Raw genomic sequence first — 24,764 nt, 5'->3', positions numbered from 1 at the left:
GTGTGTTTCATTCAATTCTCTAAGACTCGAAATTTCGGCCCAGTCGTCGCTTCCCAGCAGGTACCTACAGAACGATCATTGCTCTCCACGGGTTAAACATTAGTGGGTACTCCTGTGGAAGATTCTGTCAGGTTGACAGGTGTAAAAACTGAGTCTTTGATTCATTAAAAACAACAAGATTATTTTTACCCCAGTTAAAGATACGAACCAAGTCAGACATTGAGTGTGCCATAGCCTCATCCTTTGTTTGTTGAAGTAATTGCTGGGATGGATGTTGCGGGAACCAAATGAAAAGGTGGAGGATGGAATCATCTGCGGACGAGTGGATAGGGTTAGATGTACAGCTTAGATGATCGTTGATGAATAAAAGGAAGAGCATTGGTGATAGGACAGAGCTCTGAGGAACACCACTGTTGATAGATCTAGGAGAAGAACAATGTCCATCTACAACAGTGGCTATAGAACAACCAGAAAGGAAGCTGTACATGAAGGCACAAATAGATGGATAGAAACCGTAAGAGGGCAGTTTGGAAATTAAAGATTTATGCCAGACTCGATCGAAAGCCTTTGAGATGTCAAGTGCGATGGCAAAGTTTTCGCCAAAGTCCCAAAAGAAGGATTACCAGGAGTCTAAAAGGCAGGTGAGAAAATTGCCAGTGGAGCATCCCTGACGGAACCCATACTGACGATCAGAAAGAAGGTTGTGATAGGAAAGATGCTTTACAATTTTTCTGTTAAGAACAGACTCGAAAACTTTTGAGACACAGGATGTTAAAACAACTGGACAATAGTTAGAGGATTGGAAATGGTCACCCTTCTTTGGGACTGGCTGAATGAGAGCAAACTTCCCGCAAGACGGAAAGGTACAAGTTGAAAGACAAAGGCGAAAGAGTTTACCTTGGCAGGGTGTAAGCATAGTAGCACAATTCTTGAGGACAACAGGAGGGACCCCATCAGGCCCATATGCCTTGTTAGTATTGAGGCCGGTGATGGCAGAAAATACATCAGCTGAAGAAATTTTAATGCCAGCCATGAGGAAGTCAGAGCGAGGAAGTGGTGGAGGAACAGCACCAGAATCGTCTAAGGTGAAACCAGAGGAGAAAGTCTGAGTGAAGAGATCTGCTTTATCAGTAGAAGAAATAGCTACAGAGCCATCAGAGTTGAAAAGAGGAGGGAAGGATGATGAGGTAAAGTTGTTAGAAAGGTTTCTGGAAAGGTGCCAGAAGGAGCAGGAAGAATTCGAGTTGGAAAGTTGAGAGCATTTAGTATGGATGAAATTATTTTTAGCATAGTGAAGAACAGACTTAGCACAATTCCGGGCAGAAACAAAACAAAAATGTGATTCAGGGGTGGGTTGGCTCTGGTACCTTTAATAGGCCTTCTCTTTGTTGCAGACAACATTAGAACAAGTGTGATTAAATCACTGCTTTCTTGCATTAGTTAAAGGATATGAGAAAGGAATGTATGCTTCCATGCCTGAGAGAATAACCTCCGTAATGCGCAAGGCACACTCAGATGGCTTCCAGCCATGGGAACAACAATCATTCCAGGGAAAATCAAAGAAGTCCTGCCTGAGGGCCTCCCAATCTGCAGATCCAAAGTGCCACAGTCGACATTTCTTTGGAGGGTCTGCAGGCCGTACTGGAGCGACAGGACAGGTTAAGGTAATAAGGTTGTGATCAGAGGAGCCCAACAGAGAGGAAAGATTAACAGCGTAAGCAGAAGGATTAGTTGTAAGGAAGAGGTCAAGTATGCTGGAGCTCTCTGCAAGGTGGTCAGGGATACGGGTAGGGTGCTGTACAAGCTGCTCAAGGTCATTAAGGATAAAAAAGATGTAGGCTTGTTCACCAGGTGGATCAGTGAAAGGAGAGAAGAGCCAAAGGTGGTGGTGAACATTGAAATCTCCTAGAATGGAGATTTCAGAGAAACGAGAAATGGATAGAATGTGTTCCATCGTAGAAGTAAGATAGTCAAAGAATTTTTGATAGTCACCATCATCCACTCACTTGATGCAGTGCTGCCTACTTCTTCCTTAGCTTTTATCATTCTTTTTCTGTGCCTGCCCTCCTCTCTTCCTATTTCTCCCATCTTTCCTGTCACATCTTATTGCTTTTCTTTCCATTACAGGTGGCTTTACATTGAGTGACAAGCCAAATGGTTTCCTGTAAGCCAAGAAACCATTTACAACGCTGGGTGGTAACCATATAACCAAGCCATACGTGCTCCCTACGTGTCAACAAGTGGGTTGGTGGAGGGTTAGTGCCCCTCCCTGTAAACCAAATAACTCAGAGTCAAATGGCCACCCCTTACGGGATTGTGGCGTCTGGCAATAGATAGATAGACAGTAGAATTAGGGGACAAGTAAACAGCACAGATATATTTAGTCAGAGAATGACAGGAGAGCCGAAGCCAGAGAGTAGAGAATTCAGAAGAATCAAGTTCAGGAACATGAGAGCAAGATAAGTTGTTGCATACATATACACAACAGCCACCTTTGGCTTTTAAATGAGTACACTCAATCCTCGTAAATCGCGTGTTTATAAATCATGGATTCGTAAATCACGGCTAAGTGGCTGTAAGACTGCCGGCACCCTTAAATCGCTGTTAAGTAACGAAAATCGCGGACCTAGGCACCATAGTGGGCCTTTTCATGAGGAGAATCGTAAACTGCAGCATTCAATTTGAAAATAGCGACCCAACAACCAATCATCACCCGTCCCTGGTGGCAAGTGCGCATACTAATGCCGCCACGTTGTCGTTGTTCTTCCCATCAGTCCACACACTACAGACCATCGCCGTGGAGTACGAGAGCTACGTGCCTTTATTTGTGCACCTTCCCCCCCGCCTCTTACCTTCCATGGCCCCTCCCGAACCCCCGATGAAGCGCTCTAAGCAGTATGGCATCAAGAAGCAGCCGACGTTGTCGTACAGTAAACGTTTGGAGCTCATTTGTCGTGTTGAGAAGGGAGCACCCCCACCTCATGCTGAGAGGTTCTAAGTTCTTCCCAACACCACCCCACTCCATTCACTTAAGCAATATTGTCATAGGATTAAGGTGAGATCCCTTAACATTGCTTATTTCTACTAAATACATGCACTGAATATTCCTAAATTTGTATGTTTGTGTTTGATGGTGCCTAGATAGGTGTAGGTAGGGTGCTGTGGGGGGTGGTTGGCCAAAGTCCAGACCCAAATTCATTTTTCACAAAGAGTTATCATTTATAAACCACGGAATTTGTAAATTGCAACAGTGGTCCAGACCCAAATTGCCGTGATTTACAAGGATTGAGCGTATAGAGAAAGTAGGAGGATAAAGAAAAGGGTTTGCTGTCAGTTGCCTCAGACAGCTGAGTCTCAGTAAGGAAAAGAAGGTGAGGTTTAGAGGAGGAGAGGTGATGTTCAACAAAGAGAAAGTTAGAGGAAAGGCCGCAAATGTTGCAGAAATGAAGAAGAAGTGAGTCAGACAGTGGTTCCAGGCAGCTCTTAGAGTCGTCACCAGGAGAGGGGCGGATGGTGGGGGCATTTATAGCCCCCCCCCCCGGGACTCCGTGGCATCATTAACATACACCATTTTAATTTTTTAATTTGGCCATGTGGAGAGGATGGAGGGTGAAAGACTAACGAAGAGTGTATGTGAGTGAGGTGGAGGGGGGAAGAGGGAGGGGGAGGCCAAGGATGAGATGGAGGGATGGAATGGAGAGGTATATGAGAGAGGGGGGGGTGAGTTGGGAGCGGGGCAGTGAAATGGTGGGGGACAGGGTGACGTGGAGGCGATTTGTTTGTAGCCACCCTGAACGGGACTGAGGCGTCTGGCAATAGATAGAAAGATAAAATTTTGAAAAGGGAGTGTAGTGTGTACAGTGCATGCAGTTTGGTGTTGACAGAGAAACATGTATTAGAGAGCACGCTGGCCTACTCTCTGTGTCACTGAAACACTGAAAAAGTTCAGCAAAGGGAATGGTCAGGAATTATCCAGAGGACTGATGAAACAGGAGCTCTAGCTCTCCCTGTCATCAGCTTTCCACCCACCCTGGGAGTACTGCCCTGCTTGACTGGTGCTACAGTCTACTCCTGTAGTTGGGGTTTATTACTCACGTAATGCCACTCAGGGATGAGGGAGACTAGTCACTCTCATCTTAAATGTCAGGACCAACTTGCCTAGCCCCGGGCTCCTACACTCCTCATGAGGCAACATAGGATTGGATGATGGATGGATGGATGGTTTTGACAACTGCCATGCTGGGGCAAAATTAAGCTTAGTGCACCTGGGTATTGTTTCTTACCTGCAAAGTGACACAGTTATGCAAATATCATGAGTGCATTATTAATGTGAATTATAATCACTGTTTCTGGAGCTTTTATGCATATTAGAGAAAAAAATGGGTAAAATACAAGTGATGCCACATATTTCAATGCATGGAAGCTGACCTTGGGTTGTCTTAGTACAGGTGTTTTGACTGTGTGCCATAATTATGCTAAAAGTATTACTGAATTAGTAATATGAATGTTAAAAATTAGTTCTTGACTTCAACTGATGAGTGAATTAAGAACTATAGTTAGGCTGATTTTGGACATGGGAAAAGTTAGGTAAAGTAATATAAGAGTGACCCTGGTTGGCTTCCTGAAATATCCCCTTTAAACCCATCTTATAACCTCCCTGGTGTTCAATTTCTCAGTACTGTATGTAATTCAGAAAAAACAACCCAAATCTATACTGGGTCCTGCACATATAAGCAGGATATATGGCAGTGAAGAAAAAAATATATTCTATCAGTCCTCGCTTTGGGCAGTAACCATCCATCCATCCATCATCCAATCCTATGTTGCCCCATATGAAGCACAGGAGCTCAAGGCTAGGCAAGTTGGTCTTGACATTTAAGATGAAAGTGACCAGCCTCACTCATCCCTGAGTGGCATTATGTGAGCAATAAACCCCAACCACCCCTTGGATATAAGCCTACACAGGCTCAATCCAATTGAAGCAACTTAATTACCCATTAAACCACCAAGTGCCATAATTTGGTTATATGGTTACCACCCAGTATAGTAAATGGTGTCCTGGTGTACAGGAAACCATTTGGCTTGTCACTCAGTGTAGAGTCACCCACAGGCAGAAGGAAGAGGAAAGAATGAAGGAAAGAAAGACAGAAGAGGATGTGTGAAGTCACCCACAGGTAGAAGAACCAGGAAAGAAAGAAGAAAAGAAAGGCAGAAGAGGAAGGATGGGAGAGAGGAAAGTGCAGACACCCAAAGTAGCACTACATCGAGTGAGTGGATCATCTGGTAAATGATATTACAGTATATACGAGTCACTTTGGGCAGTAACTCGTACATAATTTCATTTACAAGGTGCTATACAAAATTTTCTAGACTGGAATCTTGATGCCTAAATGGGTTGTAGTAGTGTGATGTGCCTCTAGGTGGCAGTACTAACATATATTGTGAGTCAGTGTGCCATGCAGCATGGAGCTAGGAGGACATGGGAAGGCGATGGCTGAATCGGTAGAGATGTGGCCTGCAGTCCTGATGGACCCAGGTTCAAATCCCGGCTGGGGCAGGGAACAGATTAAGGATTTGAATTTCATAAAAGCAGACTTTCCTGGTCTACCAGATGACCTGCCGACATGTCATAAAAGTACCCCCGCTAATACCAGTACACCAGTCCTGTATGAGACAGCCTTAGCATGTATTCAGTATGGACGGTGGGTGTTAGCGCCGAAGTGGTGACATGTAGAGAGGTGTATGGTATGTAGGAGGACTACTGGGCCTTGAAAGCAGGCTGTGAAGCCTATGCCCAGAGTCGGACAAAAAAAAAAAAAAAAAGTAACATTTGTTTGTTTGCTGTTGTACACATGTATCAGCCAGACAGGTGAAAAGCAATGTCAAGAGTATGCTGACTGTTTTCTTTGACATCATGGGGATTGTGTACAAGGAATTTGTCCCAACTGGCCAAACTGTCATTTTCAACTTCTACCGTGATGTTTTGTGGTGACTGAGTGAAGATGTGAGAGGGCGGTGCTCCAACCTTTGGCGGGACAACAACTGGCTGCTTCACCATGACAATGTCTCAGCTCACAGTGCACTCAACAACCAGCAGTTTTTGGCCAAGAACAACATGGCTATTGTCCTCCACCCTTCTTACTTGCTGGATTTGGCCCCCTGTGACTTATTTCTGTTCCAAAAATGAAGATCAAGCTGAAAGGGCGTCATTTTGATACCAATGAGGACATCCAGCAGGAACAGCAGGCAGTGTTCAACACTCTCATCAAGTAAGGACTTCCAGAGACCATTCCAACAATGAAGAAAATGCTGAGACCAGTGTATCAACGCGCAAAGGAACTACTTCGAGGGTGATGGCAGCCAATAATAGTTATAGTGAGTTTGCAGTTTTATATAGCACTGGTCTGGAAAATTTTGGATAGCACCTCCAATGGTAGACAAATAGGCATATGTGTGATGTCATCACACGAAGAATGGTACGTTACCACTCTCCACGGCATCACAAGTGAAATTATGACGGTGCTTGTGATGGCAGAATGAGAGGAGGGCTGCCATAATGAGATTTCAATGCATGCTTTTCTCAGCCACGATAAGAGAATCTGGAATGAAACTGTAAACTGGCATAGTCTCTCCTGAGGTTGACATCCCATATATACATAGCTGGAGATTTGGCTGCCACTCCATGGGTTACAGGAGATCTCTTGAAGTGAAGAATTTAAGTGAACTATATCTAGCATCTACAGTTAAAAATATATCTCTTAAGCTGAGTAAAATCATCTGTGGTACAATGAACAAAAAATGACATTGTACTGAAGAGGTTAAGTGCCCACTGTAATATACAATATACAGTACATGAAATCCTCAATCAAATGTCATAGGATTTACAACCTTACCTTGTCCTGCAGAACATACTCCACGCCAAAGACTGGGCACTGAGAGTACACTGTGTCAAGGGCAGCAATCTCCTTGTGCACCTCGTGTAGTTTCTCTGGTGGGTCGATCCTAAAGCCCAGCACATATCCCCCACTGGCCTCACAGCTCTCAACCACCAGTGCCATCCCAAACTTTGACTCTCGCACCTTCACCTTTTATCCCATGTAAAGTATGGTCAGTCCTCAATTACAGTCTATGATATATACAAACAAAATGCAATTTTAAAAGAAAAAACTTTAGGAGAAAAATGCTTCTGGTTCATGACCAAAGAGTTGGAGTTATGCTGAGATATGAGAGAGAGAGAGAGAGAGAGAGAGAGAGAGAGAGTCAGACTTTATCATTCTTAATCAAAAGCAACTTTATATGAGAAATAGATGGTAATTCACTGACATCCTAACGTAACAATACTTACTGATGCAATCTGTAGATACGGCAGTGAAATGTTGAACAGTTCATTCATGTTGGCAAACCACACAACTCGTACATTTGTTATGATAAATGTTCCCAAGTTGCCCTGTAGAAAGTAATGCACAAAACAATCAGCATATACAGTACTATGATATAATACGAGGGTCAAAATCCCCAAACATAAGAAGCTATGAAAGTATGAATTTGTTAATTTGGGGTGTTTAATGTGAAATATTTACTGTATAAGAATAAGGTGCTTATCATGCTGCCATAATCTGTTGTTACTCAAAATACTGTCACTTTCTCCACCCTACACCAAGCAGTTATTGAACCTGCTTACTTTCAGCACCAGTACAGTCAGCTGCCATTCTTTTAAATGACAAAACTATCTGAATTATGGACAACATTACTAATTTGCTATACAGCATATAAAGTAGTATATTCTATTCATCAGAACATTAAACAAATGTCAATGAGAATCATAGCTTCTAGTCTTCTGGATCCTTCCCAGTCTTATGAAATGATAGTAAATATCATCATTATCATCATTATACACCTGCTACAGCAGATGATGACAATGATAATGAAGTTTTCATAATTTCAGGCCTTTCAATATGGCTGGGGTTGGACCACATTAATTGGGAACTAGCTTTACCAGAGGTGTAGGGGACAAGAAGATAATTTTATATGCTAAGTAAATGTGTAAAAATGTGAGGATTGGAAATTGACGTAGAAAAAGCATTACAGTACTGAATGAAATAAATTAATGCAAGGAAACAGGTTACATCATCACCCTTCACTGCCCCATGGCATACAGGCCAGGGGCTATTTTATTTTTGTTTTTAAATAACAGAATGGAGGAAGGAAAAACAAATGAATAAAAAAGAAATAATCCATACACCAGATTACTGGTGTTCTCTGTTCATAAAATACAGTAATCCCTCCACTATCCAATGTAATAGAGCCAAAGGCATGTCCTGAAAGTGGTCCCATCCGGAAATTGGGCCCCTGGTTCCTGGACTGGTACTTACGGACCCTAACCCAGCCTAACTTTGAAAGCCACCTAAATAACTCCCTACCGGACATGCATAGCACTTATTTAAACCTATTTAAGACCCTATTCACACCAATAATGGACATAAAGCATGAAATAAATGAAAAGGAACCAGAGAATGAGGAATTATAAGTATGGAAAATACTTAGGCCTAGCAGTGTACAGGGGACTGTACTTACAGCACGTCTGTGACCGCCTCCTCTAACTCTCTAAGACTCAGGTTGTTTTGACAATGCCCTTGAAGCACGTCTAGTAATCCGGTGTTGTGCTACACTTAATTCTTTGCACTGTGAGTTATAACTGTTTAACACTGCACATTCTTCTTCATATCACCATGCCAGTTTCAACCGCCAGTTTCAGCCACCACTTTGCACTCCACACTCACTCCACACTTAATCCTTTGCACTCATGGTATTGCAGTTTATTCACTGTTTATTCATAAAAAACGAGCACGTTTGGCATCCACTGCGATGGACGTCTTCCCAGAACGAAGGTTAGGCAGTAACTGGGGACAGGTTGCCAGATCTGAACTCGGCCACATTACCAAACTCCTAAGTTTTCATTACCAAATTTAACTTTTCATTACCAGATTCTTAAAGGAAGCATTTATTCTTCACTAATTATATGTACAAATGGAAATAATCACTCTCCTTATAATCAGCAGCATGTTTATTTTTGCACTATGTATGCTAGGAGATTAATCAAAGAAAGCAGAGTCCACCGTTTCCATTCTCTATATCTTCATACATCTGAAAAATCTGTTTGGTAATGGATCATGCTGATTCACTACCAAAAGAACTTTTCAGTACCAAATTGGCCCACATTTGGTAATGAAAAATACCAAATGGCAACCGTGACTGGGGAGAGGGGAGGGGGAGGAAGGAAGGGGTAAAGGGGCCGTGGTGGAAACAGCTGCTTGGCACTGCGTGGCGCACGGTAATTTCAAATTATAGGTGTGAAAAAATTCGGATTTGGGGGGTATTTTTGTCTTCTTCTGGCCATTTTTGGGTTCCAAAGGTCCAGGCCCACAATGTCCAGTAAGTGGGAAGTCCAGAAACTGGGCGTCTGGAATGTACAGGGATTACTGTATCTGTAACAGTTAGACTTGAACAGCTGTGAGTTGAAATTTGGAAAGAAACAACTCTGGGGAAGCAAGTTCCAGAGAGATGCAGTTCGGGGAATGAAAGAATTCTGATAGGCAGAAGTTCTGCAATATGGCTGTGTGACATTCCAGTCATGAGCGCTACCAGATGCCCGTGTAGCATGAGGGAAGGCATGGAGAGGTGGCACCATGGACGCGACTTTGTCTGAGCATTTGCCCAAAAAAATCTGTAAAATAATGCAAGGGATGCAACATTCCTTCTTACTTGAAGGGGAGCTAGTTTATTTGCAATGGCCGAGTTGTTAATAATTCAAACAGCTTTGTTCTGAACTTTGTCTAGTTGTTTTAATGCAACCTCTCCACATCCATTCCACAAGGGTGAGCAATATTCAAGCTGACAGCACACTTGACTCTCATAAATTATAGCTAAATGCTCATCAGTGAAGAAGTTACAGACTCTGTACAACAATCCAAGCTTCCTTAAGGCAGTTTTAGCAAGTGATCTAACATGAGAGGTCCAGCTGAGGGCACTGTTAAGTGATACGCCAAGAATTTTAATACTTTTGGAGATGGGAATATTAGTAACACTGAAGGTAATGTACGAATCTGGCAAAATCTGTCTATTAGTATCCATCCATCATCCAATCCTACATTGCCCCATGAGAAGTGTAGGAGCCCGGGGCTAGGCAGTTGGTCCCGAAATTTAAGAGGAGAGTGACCAGCCTCACTCATCCCTGAGTGGCTTTACATGGGCAATCAACTCCAACCATCCCTTGGATTTAAACCTTCACCGGCTCAATCCGATTGGAGCGCAGTAATTACCCACTAAACCACCAGGAGCCAAAATTTGGTTATATGGTTACCACCCAGAGTAGTAAATGGTTTCCTGGTGTACAGGAAACCATTTGGCTTGTCACTCAGTGTACAGTCACCCACGGGCAAAAGGAAGAGGAAAGAATGAAGGAAAGAAAGACAGAAGAGGGAGTGTAAAGTTACCCACAGGCAGAAGGACAAGGAAAGAACGAAGGAAAGGAAGACAGAAGAGGATGGAAGGAAAGAAGGATGGAGGAGAGGAAAGGGCAGACACCCGACAGCAGTACTACATTGAGTGAGTGGATGGTGAGCGCCCCCACCTACCATACTGTCTATTAGTAAACTGTATATATTTAGTTTTACTAGCATTAAAAGAGACAAGGTTGTTTTGTCCCCATTCACTGATCGTAGATAGGTCTTGATTTATGGAGATGGCTGTACTAAGTTGTGAGGTAGAGATATTAGACTTTGTAAATGGATGTCTGAGTGTGAACGACCTATGTAGTGTTGAGTCATCTGCGTATAAGTGGATGGGATTGTGAACGACAGATAAGAGATCATTAATATGAACCAGGAATAGGGTTGGCACCAGAACTGACCCCTGCAGCATGCCAGCATTAATTGAGTTGAAATTGGAATATACATCATCTACTTTTACTCTTATTTTCCTATCACTAAGATATGAAGAAATCAAAGGAACAAAAGATGTTAGTCCATAGCAAGGGAGTTTGGACAGCAAGGAATGGTGCCATACTCTGTCGAAAGGTGAGAGTGATCAGTCATTTGCCTCTTACTGATTATGTGAGCAATAAATGCCAACTATTCCTTGGACTGAAATCCTTATGGGCCACATCTGGCTGAAGCACCTTAACCCACCAAACCACCTGCCATTTATTAGCTGGTAATATAGTTACAGAGTAAAGTGATGGTTATTGAGAGAGAAGGTGACTCCCAGTGCGATGTTACAGTGAATACAGAGAGACTGGAATTGGTGGGAGAGTTCAAGTACCTTGGTACAGTGATAGAAAAGAGACGAAAATATACAAAAGAAGTTGAAAGTACAGTGACACAAGGAAGAAAGGTAGCTGGCACAATGAAGGCCTTGATAAGAAACAGAGGCTTGAGTGTTGCAGCTGTACAAGGCTTGCATGAAGGAGTGTTAATGCCAACTTTAACATATGGATGTGAGACTATGGTGTGGCATGAAAATGAAAAGTCAAGAGTAAGAGCAGTGGCGATAGGACTGCTGAGGAATGTATGTGGAGTACAGAGGGTGGAAAGGATACGAAATAATGTGATTTGTGAAAGACGTTGAGTGAGGAAGTCGGTGGACACCAGAATCGAAGAGAGTGTACTGAGATGGTATGGTCATGTGGAGAGAATGGATAACAACAGAGTGGTGAAAAAGGTACAGTATATCTGAGTGAATCTGAAGGAGGGAGAACATGAGGTACGCCAAGGAGAAGGTGGAGAGATATGGTGGATGAGTGTGTGAGGAAGAGAGGTTTGGAAGTCGGTGAGACTAGGGAACTGACAAGAGATTGAGCTGGCTGGATGAACAACGTGGCAGCGTCCGGACAGACTCTATTGAATATGTTTGTATGAAGCTACAGAACGTGGTGAATGTTTTTGGTGTATCTGATAGAGCCAGGATTCCAAGGGCTTGAATGATGAGTGAATCGAAGCGTGGCTGTCTGGACATTGCTACTCCTCACCCTGCCCTAGGGTGGGAAAGGAGGTCAGGATGATGATGGTGATGATGATGATTATATAGTTATCACTCAATGCAGTAAAAGGTAAATGAAAAGAAAATACAATTGTACCTGATCACTTGAAAGGTTCCAGACACCATTAACTCGAGAAAATATCTGTTCCTGAGGCAAGATCCGCAGCTGCTTATTCTGTATGATGGCACCACGCAGCTTCAGCTCTCGGTACATTTTGGAGGAATTATATGCCCTGTGGAAGGAATAACCTTATTGGGTATTGGACTACACTACAAATGTCCTCATACTGGCTCTCTCTCTCTTTTTTTTACATATGGTAATTATTGCTATTAAGCCCATCGTAAACCTGGCCAAGAAAGTTCTACTGCTGCCCATAAAGCTGATATGCCAGTTCCCCTAATTTTCACAATAAATTATACAGAAAATTTATTTATTTTTTTTTTTTCAAACACATTCTTGACTTATAATGAAGACTGCCTTTAAAGTGGAAAGTACAGATTCATTCTGCAATGCTTCATATCTGATTCATACACTTCAATACATCTCAACTACTGTATCATGCAGTCTCATCCATACAACACATCTCATCAAGAAATGAGATCCTCTAACATTCTCCTTCCTCTCTTACAAACTCTTCTTCTCAAGACATACATCATACATCTCGTCATGAAATGCACCCTGAACATTCTGATTCCTCTCTTATAGATTCTTCTTCTCAAGATACAGAACTTTTTCTCTCCCTCCTTTCCACATCATAATACACACATGTATCTTGTGCTGTGAGGTACATTCCTCCCCACCCATCACTTTCACATCATTACGTGCCTTTATTGAGGGTCCCTAACTAAAAATGTAATCACTCTGTCTTCTAGCACCTCCCACTTCATATCTACTCAATCCCCTCCTTTTGTAAACAATGTGTTGCTTCCAACCACATCCAGTGCACCAGTGAATTCTTCTCACCTTCATCATTCCTAGTACCCTAACCCAGCCTACCATGCAATCCCTCGTACCTATAAGCCTCTCCATCAACATATCCATTTAGATCACTACCCAACACCACAATCTCTATTTTACCTAGTTAGGCCACTACAAGGAACTATTTAACCTAGAAACTATCTTTCACCTTTCACACTGCCCAGCTTAAGGGAAATAAGCAGATACAATAGCCAGAATATAACTATCAACCAGGATCTTCATAATTAGTATCTTCCATTCAATCTCCTCACTTCCAACACCTTATCCATTCATCACTATACTCAGTTTTTTTTATCACGGCGAAGATGCGTGGTCATGATTAGCTGAATGCAACGTTATTTCATAATCTCTTTACTCGCTAGCATTATTAATTGACAACATATATCTGAGGGGGAAATTTGGGTTAGTAAATGTTATTTGGACATGTTGCATTCAGCCAATCATCACAAACTTGTCAAGTGCATCTTCACCTCATTAAAAAAAACTATCTATCTATCTATCTATCTATAGCCCGACGCCCTAATCCCGCAAAGGGTGGCCGCAGACAAAACGCCTCCAAGTCACTCTGTCACCCACCATTTGACTCCCCTCCCCCCAACTCACCCCCCCCTCCCTCATATACCTCTCAACTCCATCCCTCCACCTCATCCTCGGTCTACCCCTCCCTCTCCCTCCCTCCACCTCACCTACATACACCCTCTTAGTCAGTCTTTCATTCTCCATCCTCTCCACATGTCCAAACCACCTCAGTGTATTTCTCCTAATCTTTTCAACCACATCCACATCTACCCCACAACGTTCCTTCACTTCTTCATTCGTCAACCTGTCCCTCCACGTCACTCCACATGCTCCTCTCAAGTAACTCATTTCCACTGCTCTCACTCTTGACTTGTTCCCCTCTTGCAAGGTCCACGCCTCGCTTCCATACGTCAGGGTAGGGATCACAATACCATCATGCAGTGACTTCTTAACTTCCATACTCACCTCCATATTTCTCATCACTGCTTTCAGTGTACCAACAACATTTCCTTCCCTGCTGTACCCTTTCATTTACTTCATCCCCCAAAGTTCCATCCTTACTCATCACACTACCCAAGTACTTGATTGCACTCACATTCTCCATATCCTCACCATCCAACCTCACTGCACACTCTGTGACTGAGTATAGGTAATTATAATCTCGACTCCACCTACTCCAAATTCCTAACCTCTCCAAAAGAACTTAAATCTATCACAACACAACACACAGAGAGCTGATATCTGGCAAAAGACCCTACACCTGTTAGCATAGTCAATGGTCTTTAAACATAAATATAAATGTACACACAGACATCCCTATTACATATCTAGCTGAACTCCCCTTCTACCCTGTCTCTTGAAACAGCATATATCAATATTTTCTCTCTAGTGTCCAAAACCACTTCCTCCTCTTCCTGTTACCATTCACATATTTGGGCTGGCTTATCTGATCTCTGAAAGATCCCCTTGGTGAGTTTATTCCAAAGATCTACATCTTGTGAAAACTAAACAACAGTTAATCCTCATTTAAAGATGTATAATTTTAATGCTACTTGTAGGATAGCATCTTTCTTCACTTACTGTTGTTCAAGATTCATTCTAAAATTGTTATGCAGTCAGAAGTGAATGCTTTTTTGTGCTTAGAAACCTTCAGCCATGAATCTGAAGCATGTCTCAAAGCAGCCCTTTGCCTGCACAAGCCCAAGCCTTTAATGTGAAAACTCACTGACTGTTGCATGTAATGTACAGTACTAACTTATACACCCCCATGACTGATGTAAAGAGCCGTGGGGTGCCAGGAACCAGGTTTGTGAAGATGAACTCAAATCTTGTATTGTTGGCCTTGGTGAGAATGTACAAAGCCTCAGTCAGTCCTCGCAGTTTCTGAAAAAAGTTAACCAATACACATAGACAGAATATCCACTGCACAATAACATCATATACATCATGCATTATAATTATTACTTAAAACCACCACAGAAAATGTCCGTACAGTAAAACCTCACTATAATGGACTAACTGGGACCCAAGCCATTCCAAAAAAAGTGAAATTCCAATAAAAGCAACATCCGGACTTCCCCCTGCCAACCCAGACTTTTTCCGATGTATCAGACATTAGTCCGGATCGCACCAACACTTTTTAGACTGTTTTCACTACCATTGCAGTACTGTACTGTATTATACCTTCACTAAAATAATCAAATGGTACAATATATATATATATATATATATATATATAAAATAAGTGGGGTTGGTGGAGGATTAGTGCCCCTCCCTATAAAACAATTAACTCTAAGCCCTTGGCCACCCCGTTCGGGATACATGGCATCTGGCAATGAATGATGATGATGATGAATAATGTACTGTACACAGATAAACATGTCTTTTATTTACCTTATTGTGGTGAACACAACTGAAGTGGTCAGGCAGTCCAGACTGCTTCTGGCTTTATTGAATTTTCTCCAATATACCAATGTGAGAATTTAGTCCGGTAGCTCCCCAATTCCGATAAAAGCGAATTCCGGTGTACTGAAGTCCGTTATATTGAGGTTTTACTGTATTATAAACAGCCCCCATAATCAACAATTAATACTTCTGCACTCTAAAACTCTCTGTAATGTTAAAGCAACTATTCAGAGTGCTGCATAATTCTGTTCAAGAGTAGTACTTATAGAGTCCAAACTGTTCTACAGTGGAACTGCACCATAATAGTAAACAGTGTGCTGTGCATAAATGTTAAATCAGTAGCAATATACTCTCAGCAAAACACTGAATCATTTGGAGCACTTACTGAATTAACTGTTTTTGTAGTAATGTTAAGGATGCAGTTGAAGCCAACAGCTGTAATTAAATCAATATGCCATATTAATTCACTATACAGATATCATGAATGGAAAACTTGTTGCCAACAATATCATCCAAATTCTCTTCTCACAATTAAATCAAACCAGACGAGACCAATCTACAGCATGACTCTCTGATATCTTTTAGACTATATAAAAAAAAAAAAGTCAGAGTTCCAATCTTCCCCTAATACATTTATCGCAGGAGCTACTAGGCAGCTTGCATATGTCTGGAAAAAGCAAAAATAAAGTAGTAATACGTTCTCTAACTGACTGAGTTAAAACAAAATGAAGGGAATATGTGGGCATTTTTTTTATTTTTTATAAATCCCTAACTGATACTACAGTAGGTGACTTCTGAATACAACTGCCTCTGCCATCAGCTGTTATGAAAGACAGAGCAGTAAATGATGTCTTACTAACTTAGATCTCTGTGCCTGACTGAACTGAACTGAAATAAAAAAATATATATATACAGTAAACCCTCAAAGATCCGGACTAATTGAGGCAACAACCCTGTCCGGATCTCGAAAAATCCGGATCTTCCAGAAATTATATAAATTTGCTCATATGAAAGAAAACTTATGGTGGTTTAGGTATAACTTAATGCAAAATAAAAACAAACAGTTATTTTTTATATTCACCTTGCCAATACAGTAAAAAATTAATAGGATAGTATAATAATGTGTACAAATTTTTTTTTCGTAAATTTTAATTAATAAATTGTGTATCTTGTAGCCTATGTTTTAAACTGAAAATCTGCCAAGAAATGGTCCGGATCTTCGCAAAATCCGGATCTTTGAAGTCCGGATCTTTGAGGGTTTACTGTATATATCTACACTGGCAATAAATAGATAGACAGATATTTACACTTGTGCAATACTGAATTCTGAATCATCAACAGTACAACCATTACCTCATCTCAGATAACCATGCCACAGACTTGAAACAATCCAGAAACCATAAAGAATTATTGGTGGGAACAACCACCACAAAGTGTTTAGTAAAGTAGGTTACACAGTGATTCACTCACCATTTTGACTTTTAACATTTTTGGTTCCATTTCACAAACTGCAGATTCCAATAGGTGCTAAGCTTTAAGAGGCATATAACTCTCATCATACTAATTTTTCTGGGGAAAACAAAGTTCATTCTGTTCAATCACTTTATAATTCTTTTAATTCCAATTCTCATTCTCTTATGTGGTCATTTACCAATCCTATCGTCTTTCCTCTGTTTGCCAACTTCTTACTACTTCAGCTCTTGCCATTTTTTTTCTCTGTTTGCAAACTTCATATTACTTTCAACTTAGCACACAAACTTTCTACTGTACAGGAATTATTTCTTTAAATGTGACCACCTGCATAATCATTCATCTTTTGAGCAGCTAATTTACTCCACATTTTTCAAGTACAGTGCTTACATTTTTTCCACAATAAACATGTGTTTGTCCTAGTTCATCTTGTCACACTGCTTCCTGACCTATAAATATCTTACAGTCTTTCTCTCATACTTATTCCATCTTACTTAATGAAAAAAAAAAAAAAAAAAAAAAAATGCATCTGGGCATTTGGGGAGCAAGCCTGAAGAGGGTTCAAGGCAGGCCAAAACTGTCATCTCTCTCCAATAACCAACTTTTCCAAATGTGGGTATTATTCCTCCACTGCACAAGTCACAGAACTATAAAAGCAAAACAGACAGGTATTTTTCATTGTCAACAAACTGTTTCTATTGACAGAGCTGGAAACAGAGTTACCTACCCTTAAGACGTACAATATAGACTTTCTCATGTGCAACTGTCATCCTTGTTGAATGGAGGCTGGGGAATGCATTTCACTCTCAAAATGCAGAAGCAAATGGTGGCCCTGAATAAGAGCAGCAACCCCAATGCTGCACTAAAGTACTTAAGTGTAGTACCAAAGTAAAAACCTGTACCTGTATCAATGATTGTGAGATAGTGCTCAGACATCAGTACTTGTAGCAACTCACTCACAACAAGATCACAGCACAACCTGTCTGTACACAGGGTGTGGGCAGCTACAAAGTGCAGCAGCATGGGGTGTTTCAGTCTCACCTCTCTAACTATTACAAGAGGTACAGTGTGTTCGTCAGTCTCCAAGATAATATCACTGTGTCTTGACTGGAGTCAGTCTGAAATCCTCCAATTCAAAAATATCTATTAAACTACACCTTTGCACATAGATATTTTACCCAATACACAACAACAACCCAACAAACACTACAAATGTTTCTTGTTTCCATTTTCTGGCAATGGATGGATGGATGGATTCCATTTTCAGTGTATCTTTTGTCCCAGTACTCTTAGAATGTATAACTGTGTCCTTGTACTATGACAATGTGCTTTCATCATCCTCATCATCCTGACTCTCTCTCCCACTGAAAGTCAGAATGAGATGATGTACTTTAACTAATACTAAACCACTTCATCCTTTAGCCAAAACAAAGCACTATCCTCACAAAATTTTATCAAGATACTTCCACCATAACATTTTTTGTATGTTAATATGGTGAATTTACAGAGGCATGTAGGTAGGGAAGAAAACTTAACTTTCATCTGCTTTTGGTGGTATTAATAATAAGATTCACAGTACTGTTTACTTAAGTTACGAAAGGGCCATTACAATACAAAACTAACTTACAGAGTGAGACCCTTGGAGTTGTCTGGGAGTGCCAAATCAGTCGCAAGTTTGTGATGATAAGTCGTCCACGGTCTCCAGAATTGCCCTTGGTGTCTTCAATAGAATCCAGCTTGTCAATAACATGCTCCCCAGGCCTCATCTTCATCTGTCTGTGGTAACACATATTTACTAGTTACCATATTTTAAACATATGGTCCAGAGAAGAGTTGACTTAAAAGAACAATATACTGTATATACTGCAAAAATATATTAACAGATGAGAACTGCTGTACACTAAAATGACAAATATAATATCTCAACACTGTAAAGCACATCCCATGGCCAAACTATCACTGAATACTTAACCTTTCATTAAGTTTGGCTAAAACTAAGGCCATTAGGTTCAACTCAAGTCAGTCTGATTAGAATATAATGATGCTCTAGTCTAAGTGAAGTCTTGCCTTGCATTCATGGATTCAATCCCCTTCACCCAATAGGAGATTTCTGATCATGTAATGCCATCAAAGGGAGTACCGGTAGGGTGAATGCTACCTTTAATCTCTCTAGCTAAAGAGTTCTTTCCTAAGATACTGCAAAATTATCAGGTGATCACTGGAATAAAAATAGAAAAACTGTCATTATGGCAAGGACCTAAATAGCAAATACTTCTAACCCTTAATCTGAGAGACCTTCCAAGGTTAAGAAAAATCATGCAAGTTGTAATGATATTGAAAGGTTTACATAAAATGTACAACAGCAGCCTACGTTAGGGTCTCAACATCTCCAAATAATATACGTATGGTAAATAAGCAAAAAACTATCATACAACAGGTGTCTCCATAGTGCACAGTAAAGAAAAAGAGATCTGCCTGGAGACTGTAAAGGAACCTTAATGAATGAGGCTTCAGACACTACATTACTGTGCACATACATAAAGTGAGTGAAGGATTTACCCCACTCGGCCAACAGTTCTGGTGAGAGTTGCTGTAAGTTCACTGTGCTTGCAAATTATTATAAAATTTTCCTTAATTCCTAAAGTTATGGCAAGCTGATGCTCAGTGCATCATCAGCTCACATAATCTGGCTCAATCTTAACTTTGTTTTGTTTCTTTTTTTGAAGCAAAGGTGGGAGAAGATAAGGAAGTTACATCAATTCATCTCCTGGCAATGTGAACATCACCAAAGAATGCTGGGCATCAAACCTAAAATCCTTAGGTTATGGTACACACTCCCTCATCTGATACAGTGGCACACTTGAATGATGACCCACTACCAACTTACGGTCTCTGGTCTCCCCTGGCCCCCTACACTACCAACACCTCTTCTTGACCTAATATACTACTCACAGACTGCACCTTCACTGCAGCACTGGACATTGCAACTTGCACTTACACAATGTGTAACTACTGCTTATGTAGCAAGCTGATATTTATGTCTTTTGAGGCCAAGCAAACTAAGCCTACAATCTTATCCTAAGCTCTCTTGTTCAGGGACAGTCCACCTGCATTTCTGCTACCTACCTCAGCTGGTGTTACTGTCTCTTAACAACACATTTAATGTCCCTTTCCTTTAACAACCAGCACTTTGGGTGTGCAACTGTTTTGGTATTCCCAGTCCTTCCAGCCAATGTGCGATACAACAAAGCTCATAGCCTTTGGGGCCTTCTGGCCTCTCCTGCCCACTTAACAGGATCTACAACTTCCAGTGGCAGCATCTACAGCTTCCAATAACACTGGCATCATTACTGATACTTCTGTACTAGATGTGGAGCTTGATGACTCACTACAGACACCACATTCTCAATCCACCACCTCTGTCTTTAACAGTGGTTCAGAATACTGTATTGTATGCTATTTCTTGAGTCTGCCCTCCTCACCCAACATCTGGGGCAATACTCCTGACGATCCAACAACTGCTTAAGACTTCATCAACCTCCTCTGACTGGAAGATGATGGACCCTTACATCACTGTGCTTAAGGCATCAGAAGACTTCTATTGTACTGGTATATCATAGGCAGCTTGGTCACAAAACATTCCCCAAACATCGAGGTGAGGCAGCTGGATCTGCTGAAAGTCTTACCTCCATTCTCTGTTTTTAGAGTAGACTCTACTATGGGACAGTTTCATGATATCAGGGTGCATCTTTTTGGGCAAGGCTTACACAGACTGAATGTATCCAAATACAGCAAACCTTAAGTTGGCAGAGCAAATCACCACAATGATACCATCCACAGAGGTTAAGAAAAAGGAAAGTATGATTTCATGTCTGACAGCATAATCTCCATAGCCTCCTCATAACATGTAATGTAATGGTCATCTGTGTAAAAGTAAAAGATTCATGAGATGTGCATTTGATGCTCAGTTCATCAGCGCTGTTTATGGCTGACCGTGTTTTATGGGTCCCACAGGACAATTGATCTGCAAAGCTGTGGAACACAATTTCCATCACTGTAGAAGTGACCCACCCTCACCCAATTCTTAATGCACAGGAATATGTGTGGAAGGCTTTTGGAATGCATGTGGAAACTGTTCTGGAGTGACTGAGTTTGAGAGTGAAAAAGTCTGTATTGGTCGACATCTCAACAGGGTGTGAATAGGCTATGTGAGAACATGTGAAATGACATACAAATGTAGCCTTATAACTATTCATCCAAAGTTGGACTGAACTTAGGTTTGGAGGAATGGTGGGCATACACACTACTGCTGGTCTGTGCCGAAGGCTCCAGATAAAAACAATGTATGGAAAAAAATGCCACATACAAAACCTCTCCCATTACTTTCCATGGGCAGATCCAGGGGAGCTGCCTAGGCAACATCCCTAGTTTACCACATTAAGTAACCAGGGCATATATAACATTAACTTTTTATTGGCTGTTAAGTTTGTTTCTCCCAAACAAACCATCCTTGCTGATAAACGTTACTTAGTTGACTTAGAGCAAGGGGATGTCAAACCCTCATTACTTTGGAAAATGATATAGGCAACATCTCAAAAATATTCCTGGATCTTCACCTGCTTCTACAAATTTTTCAATGTACTGTAATCACGTAATTTTCACATACCTTCCCACATCAAAAAGTTCTTCTCTAATACAATATTCTGTACTCTGTGCCATATACTGTCAATCGCTCTCTACTCTGCAGAATTAACCCATTGGTACCCAGTGTTCAATACAATGGACAGAACTGGGCATTTTCAAAATTTAATAAAGAAGGGAACCCTGGGGTAGGGACCTATGAGCTTCACGACTATGAGCCGATAGGCGTAGGGCGGTACACTTAGTATCGACCCGACAAAATCCCTCTCCCAGGAACTCTGGCCACTAATGGATTAAACACTGGCAAATCTATCAGCTTCTTTAACCCATTGGTGCCCAGAGTCCAATGCAATGAACAGAACTGGGCAATTTCAAAATTTAATAAAGAAGGGAACCCCAGGGTAGGGACCTATGAGTTTCGCGACTACGAGCTGATAAGCAGAGGGTGGTATGCTTAATACCCGTCCAGCAAAATCCCTCTCCCAGGAACTCTGGCCACTAATGGGTTAAATCCCTAAGATATGTGCAGATCACTTCCTTTTTTACCCATTAACCTTGATGACATTAGCAAGATAACATGAAGTTTAAAAAACACTTCTTCAGATGGCTACCTGCCATACAATAATCTCTTCACTATGAGTTCTCCAATTACATACATACTGTATGTACATAAGACCATGAGTAAAAGTTTGATGACAGTCTTCTGGCAACACTGTGTCATACTTTCCCTATGCAATTTTCCTTTTCCCCCTCAAACAACAGAATATCTTTTCTTCTTATACTCTTTTGTTGTGTGCTTCATATTGTCATCACATAAAAACAGTTCATGTAACACCTTCCACTGCCACAAAAAGAGGAGAAATATCATCAAACTTTTATTTATGGCTGTATATACATACATTTTCTATCTATCTATCTATCTATCTATTGCCAGACGCCTCAATCCCGTTTGGGGTGGTCACAAACAAATCGCCTCCAAGTCGCCCTGTCCCCCGCCATTTCACTACCCTGCTCCCAACTCACACCCCCCTCTCTCATATACCTCTCCACCCCATCCCTCCATCTCATCCTCGGTCTCCCCCTCCCTCTTCCACCCTCCACCTCACTCACATACACTCTCTTCGTCAGTCTTTCACCCTCCATCCTCTCCACATGGCCAAACCACCTCAGTGTGTTCCTCACAACGCTTCCTATCACATCCACATCAACACCACAACGTTCCTTTATATCCTCATTCGTCAGCCTGTCTCTCCACGTGACTCCACAAGCTCCTCTTAAATAACTCATTTCCACTGCTCTCACTCTTGACTTGTGTCCTTCCAACAACGTCCAAGCTTCACTTCCGTACGTTAGAGTTGGTATCACAATACTGTCATGTAGTAACTTTTTTACTTCCATGCTCACTTCCCTGTTTCTTATCACTGCTTTCAAGGAACCAGCAACCTTTCTTCCCTGCTGTACCCTTTCAAGCACTTCACCCTCCAAACCTCCATCCTTACTCATCACACTACCCAAATACTTAAACGTACTCACATTTTCCAATTCCTCACCATCCAACCTCGCTATGCATTCACTGACTTCACCTCTCTCAAAGACCATCACTTTACTCTTCCCTACATTCACCTTTAGGTTCCGTTTCTTACACACTCTCTCAAACTCATCCACCAAGCCTTGCAGCTCCCCTTCATCTTCACTCAACAACACAGTATCATCTGCAAACAACAGTACAGGGAGTTTCCAAACACTATCCTCTCTCACCAGGGCCACTCCAACATCCACTACCCTACCTTGTACCTCTTTTATTACCCCATCCATGTACAGATTGAACAACCATGGAGACATGACACATCCCTGTTTCAAACCAACTTTCAAAGAGAAAAATTCACTTAGTTCACCATCCACACGCACTGCAGCCTTAGCACCATCATACATACTCTTCACAGCATTCAACAACTTCCCATCTACTCCATATATTCTTAACACTTTCCACAATCCTTGTCTATCCACCCTGTCATATGCTTTCTCCAAATCCATGAAAGCCGCATACAACTTCTTTCCCTTCTCTAGAAACTTTTCCACTAAAGATCTAAGAATGAATATCTGATCTACACAACCTCTTCCCTTCCTAAAGCCTCCCTGTTCTTCTCCAACTAATTTCTCTGTTCTTTCTCTAACTCTGTCTATAAGTATCCTACCATACACTTTTCCTATTATACTAAGAAGACAAATGCCCCTATGATTACCACACACTTCTTTTTCCCCTTTTCCTTTGTACAAGGGAATAATTATACCTGACTTCCAATCCTCCGGGACTCTACCTTCCTCCCAGGCCAATCTGCACATCTTCCACATCCATTCTACTACTATCTCTCCCCCATGCTTCAGCATCTCACCACACACTCCATCAATTCCTGGGGCTTTCCCCGATTTAACTTTCTTCACTGCTTCCACAACCTCTATCCTACTGATTTCTACCTGTCTTCTCACCTCCCTCCTTCTCCCAGCCATTCCCCAGCCACTTATACTCGCATTACTTCCATCCTCTACGTTCAACAATTCCTTAAAGTGTTCTCTCCATCTGCTCACTTTTTCTCCCTTCTCCACTAGTAATCTACCATGTTTATCTTTCACTCCCCTGCTAACTTCACTTCCACCCTGTCTTACTCTTTTCACTTCTCTCCAGAACATTTTCTTACAGTCCCTCCACTTTACACTCAAATTCCTTCCAAATTCCTCATCCACTCTCTTCTTACTCTCTCTTACTAATCTTTTCACCTCTCTCTTCCTTTCCACATATAACTCTCTCTTCTGCCTCTCAACTTCTTCCACGCCCTATTTCTCATCCATTCATTGTATGCTTTCTTCTTTTGTGCCACAGCCTGTTTCACCTCTTCAGTCCACCACGCTGTTCCTTGCACCCCTCCGTCTTCTCTTCCTTCCACACACCACATCACATGCTGCACATATTTCTTCTGTAAATATCTTACACACACCTTCCATGTCTCCCATCTGCTCCAATTCATATTTGCCCAATCGTTCCTCCACTTCTCTCTTATACTATGCCTTTTTCTCATCCTCTTGTAACCTTTCCACTCTCCTTGCAACTACTCCTTCCTCTTGTCTTTCCCTTCTTCTATTCCTCCATCTTACTTGCATCCTAATTCTGGCCACCACCAAGTAGTGGTCAGAAAGGCCACTCCCCCAACCTCTATAA

General features: G+C 41.5%; 1 protein-coding gene across 1 annotated transcript in view; it reads right to left on the bottom strand.

Moving 5' to 3' along the window:
• BBS5 (Bardet-Biedl syndrome 5 protein) overlaps nucleotides 1-24,764 on the bottom strand; it is a 57,297-nt gene that overhangs the window by 16,715 nt on the left and 15,818 nt on the right. The window contains exons 2-7 of the mRNA XM_080281001.1: nucleotides 18,537-18,685; nucleotides 15,825-15,874; nucleotides 14,790-14,917; nucleotides 12,134-12,269; nucleotides 7,346-7,447; nucleotides 6,894-7,085 (exon numbers count right to left, since the gene is read on the bottom strand). Coding sequence (XP_080137127.1) covers nucleotides 6,894-7,085; nucleotides 7,346-7,447; nucleotides 12,134-12,269; nucleotides 14,790-14,917; nucleotides 15,825-15,874; nucleotides 18,537-18,685 — 757 coding nt within the window. The remainder of the gene's footprint in view (nucleotides 1-6,893; nucleotides 7,086-7,345; nucleotides 7,448-12,133; nucleotides 12,270-14,789; nucleotides 14,918-15,824; nucleotides 15,875-18,536; nucleotides 18,686-24,764) is intronic.

Source organism: Coenobita brevimanus, chromosome 87, assembly GCF_032717465.1.
Source record: "Coenobita brevimanus isolate Jiangsu-jjx chromosome 87, ASM3271746v2, whole genome shotgun sequence".
Taxonomy (NCBI): domain Eukaryota; kingdom Metazoa; phylum Arthropoda; class Malacostraca; order Decapoda; family Coenobitidae; genus Coenobita; species Coenobita brevimanus.
This window is presented reverse-complemented; position numbering and strand designations above follow the sequence as displayed.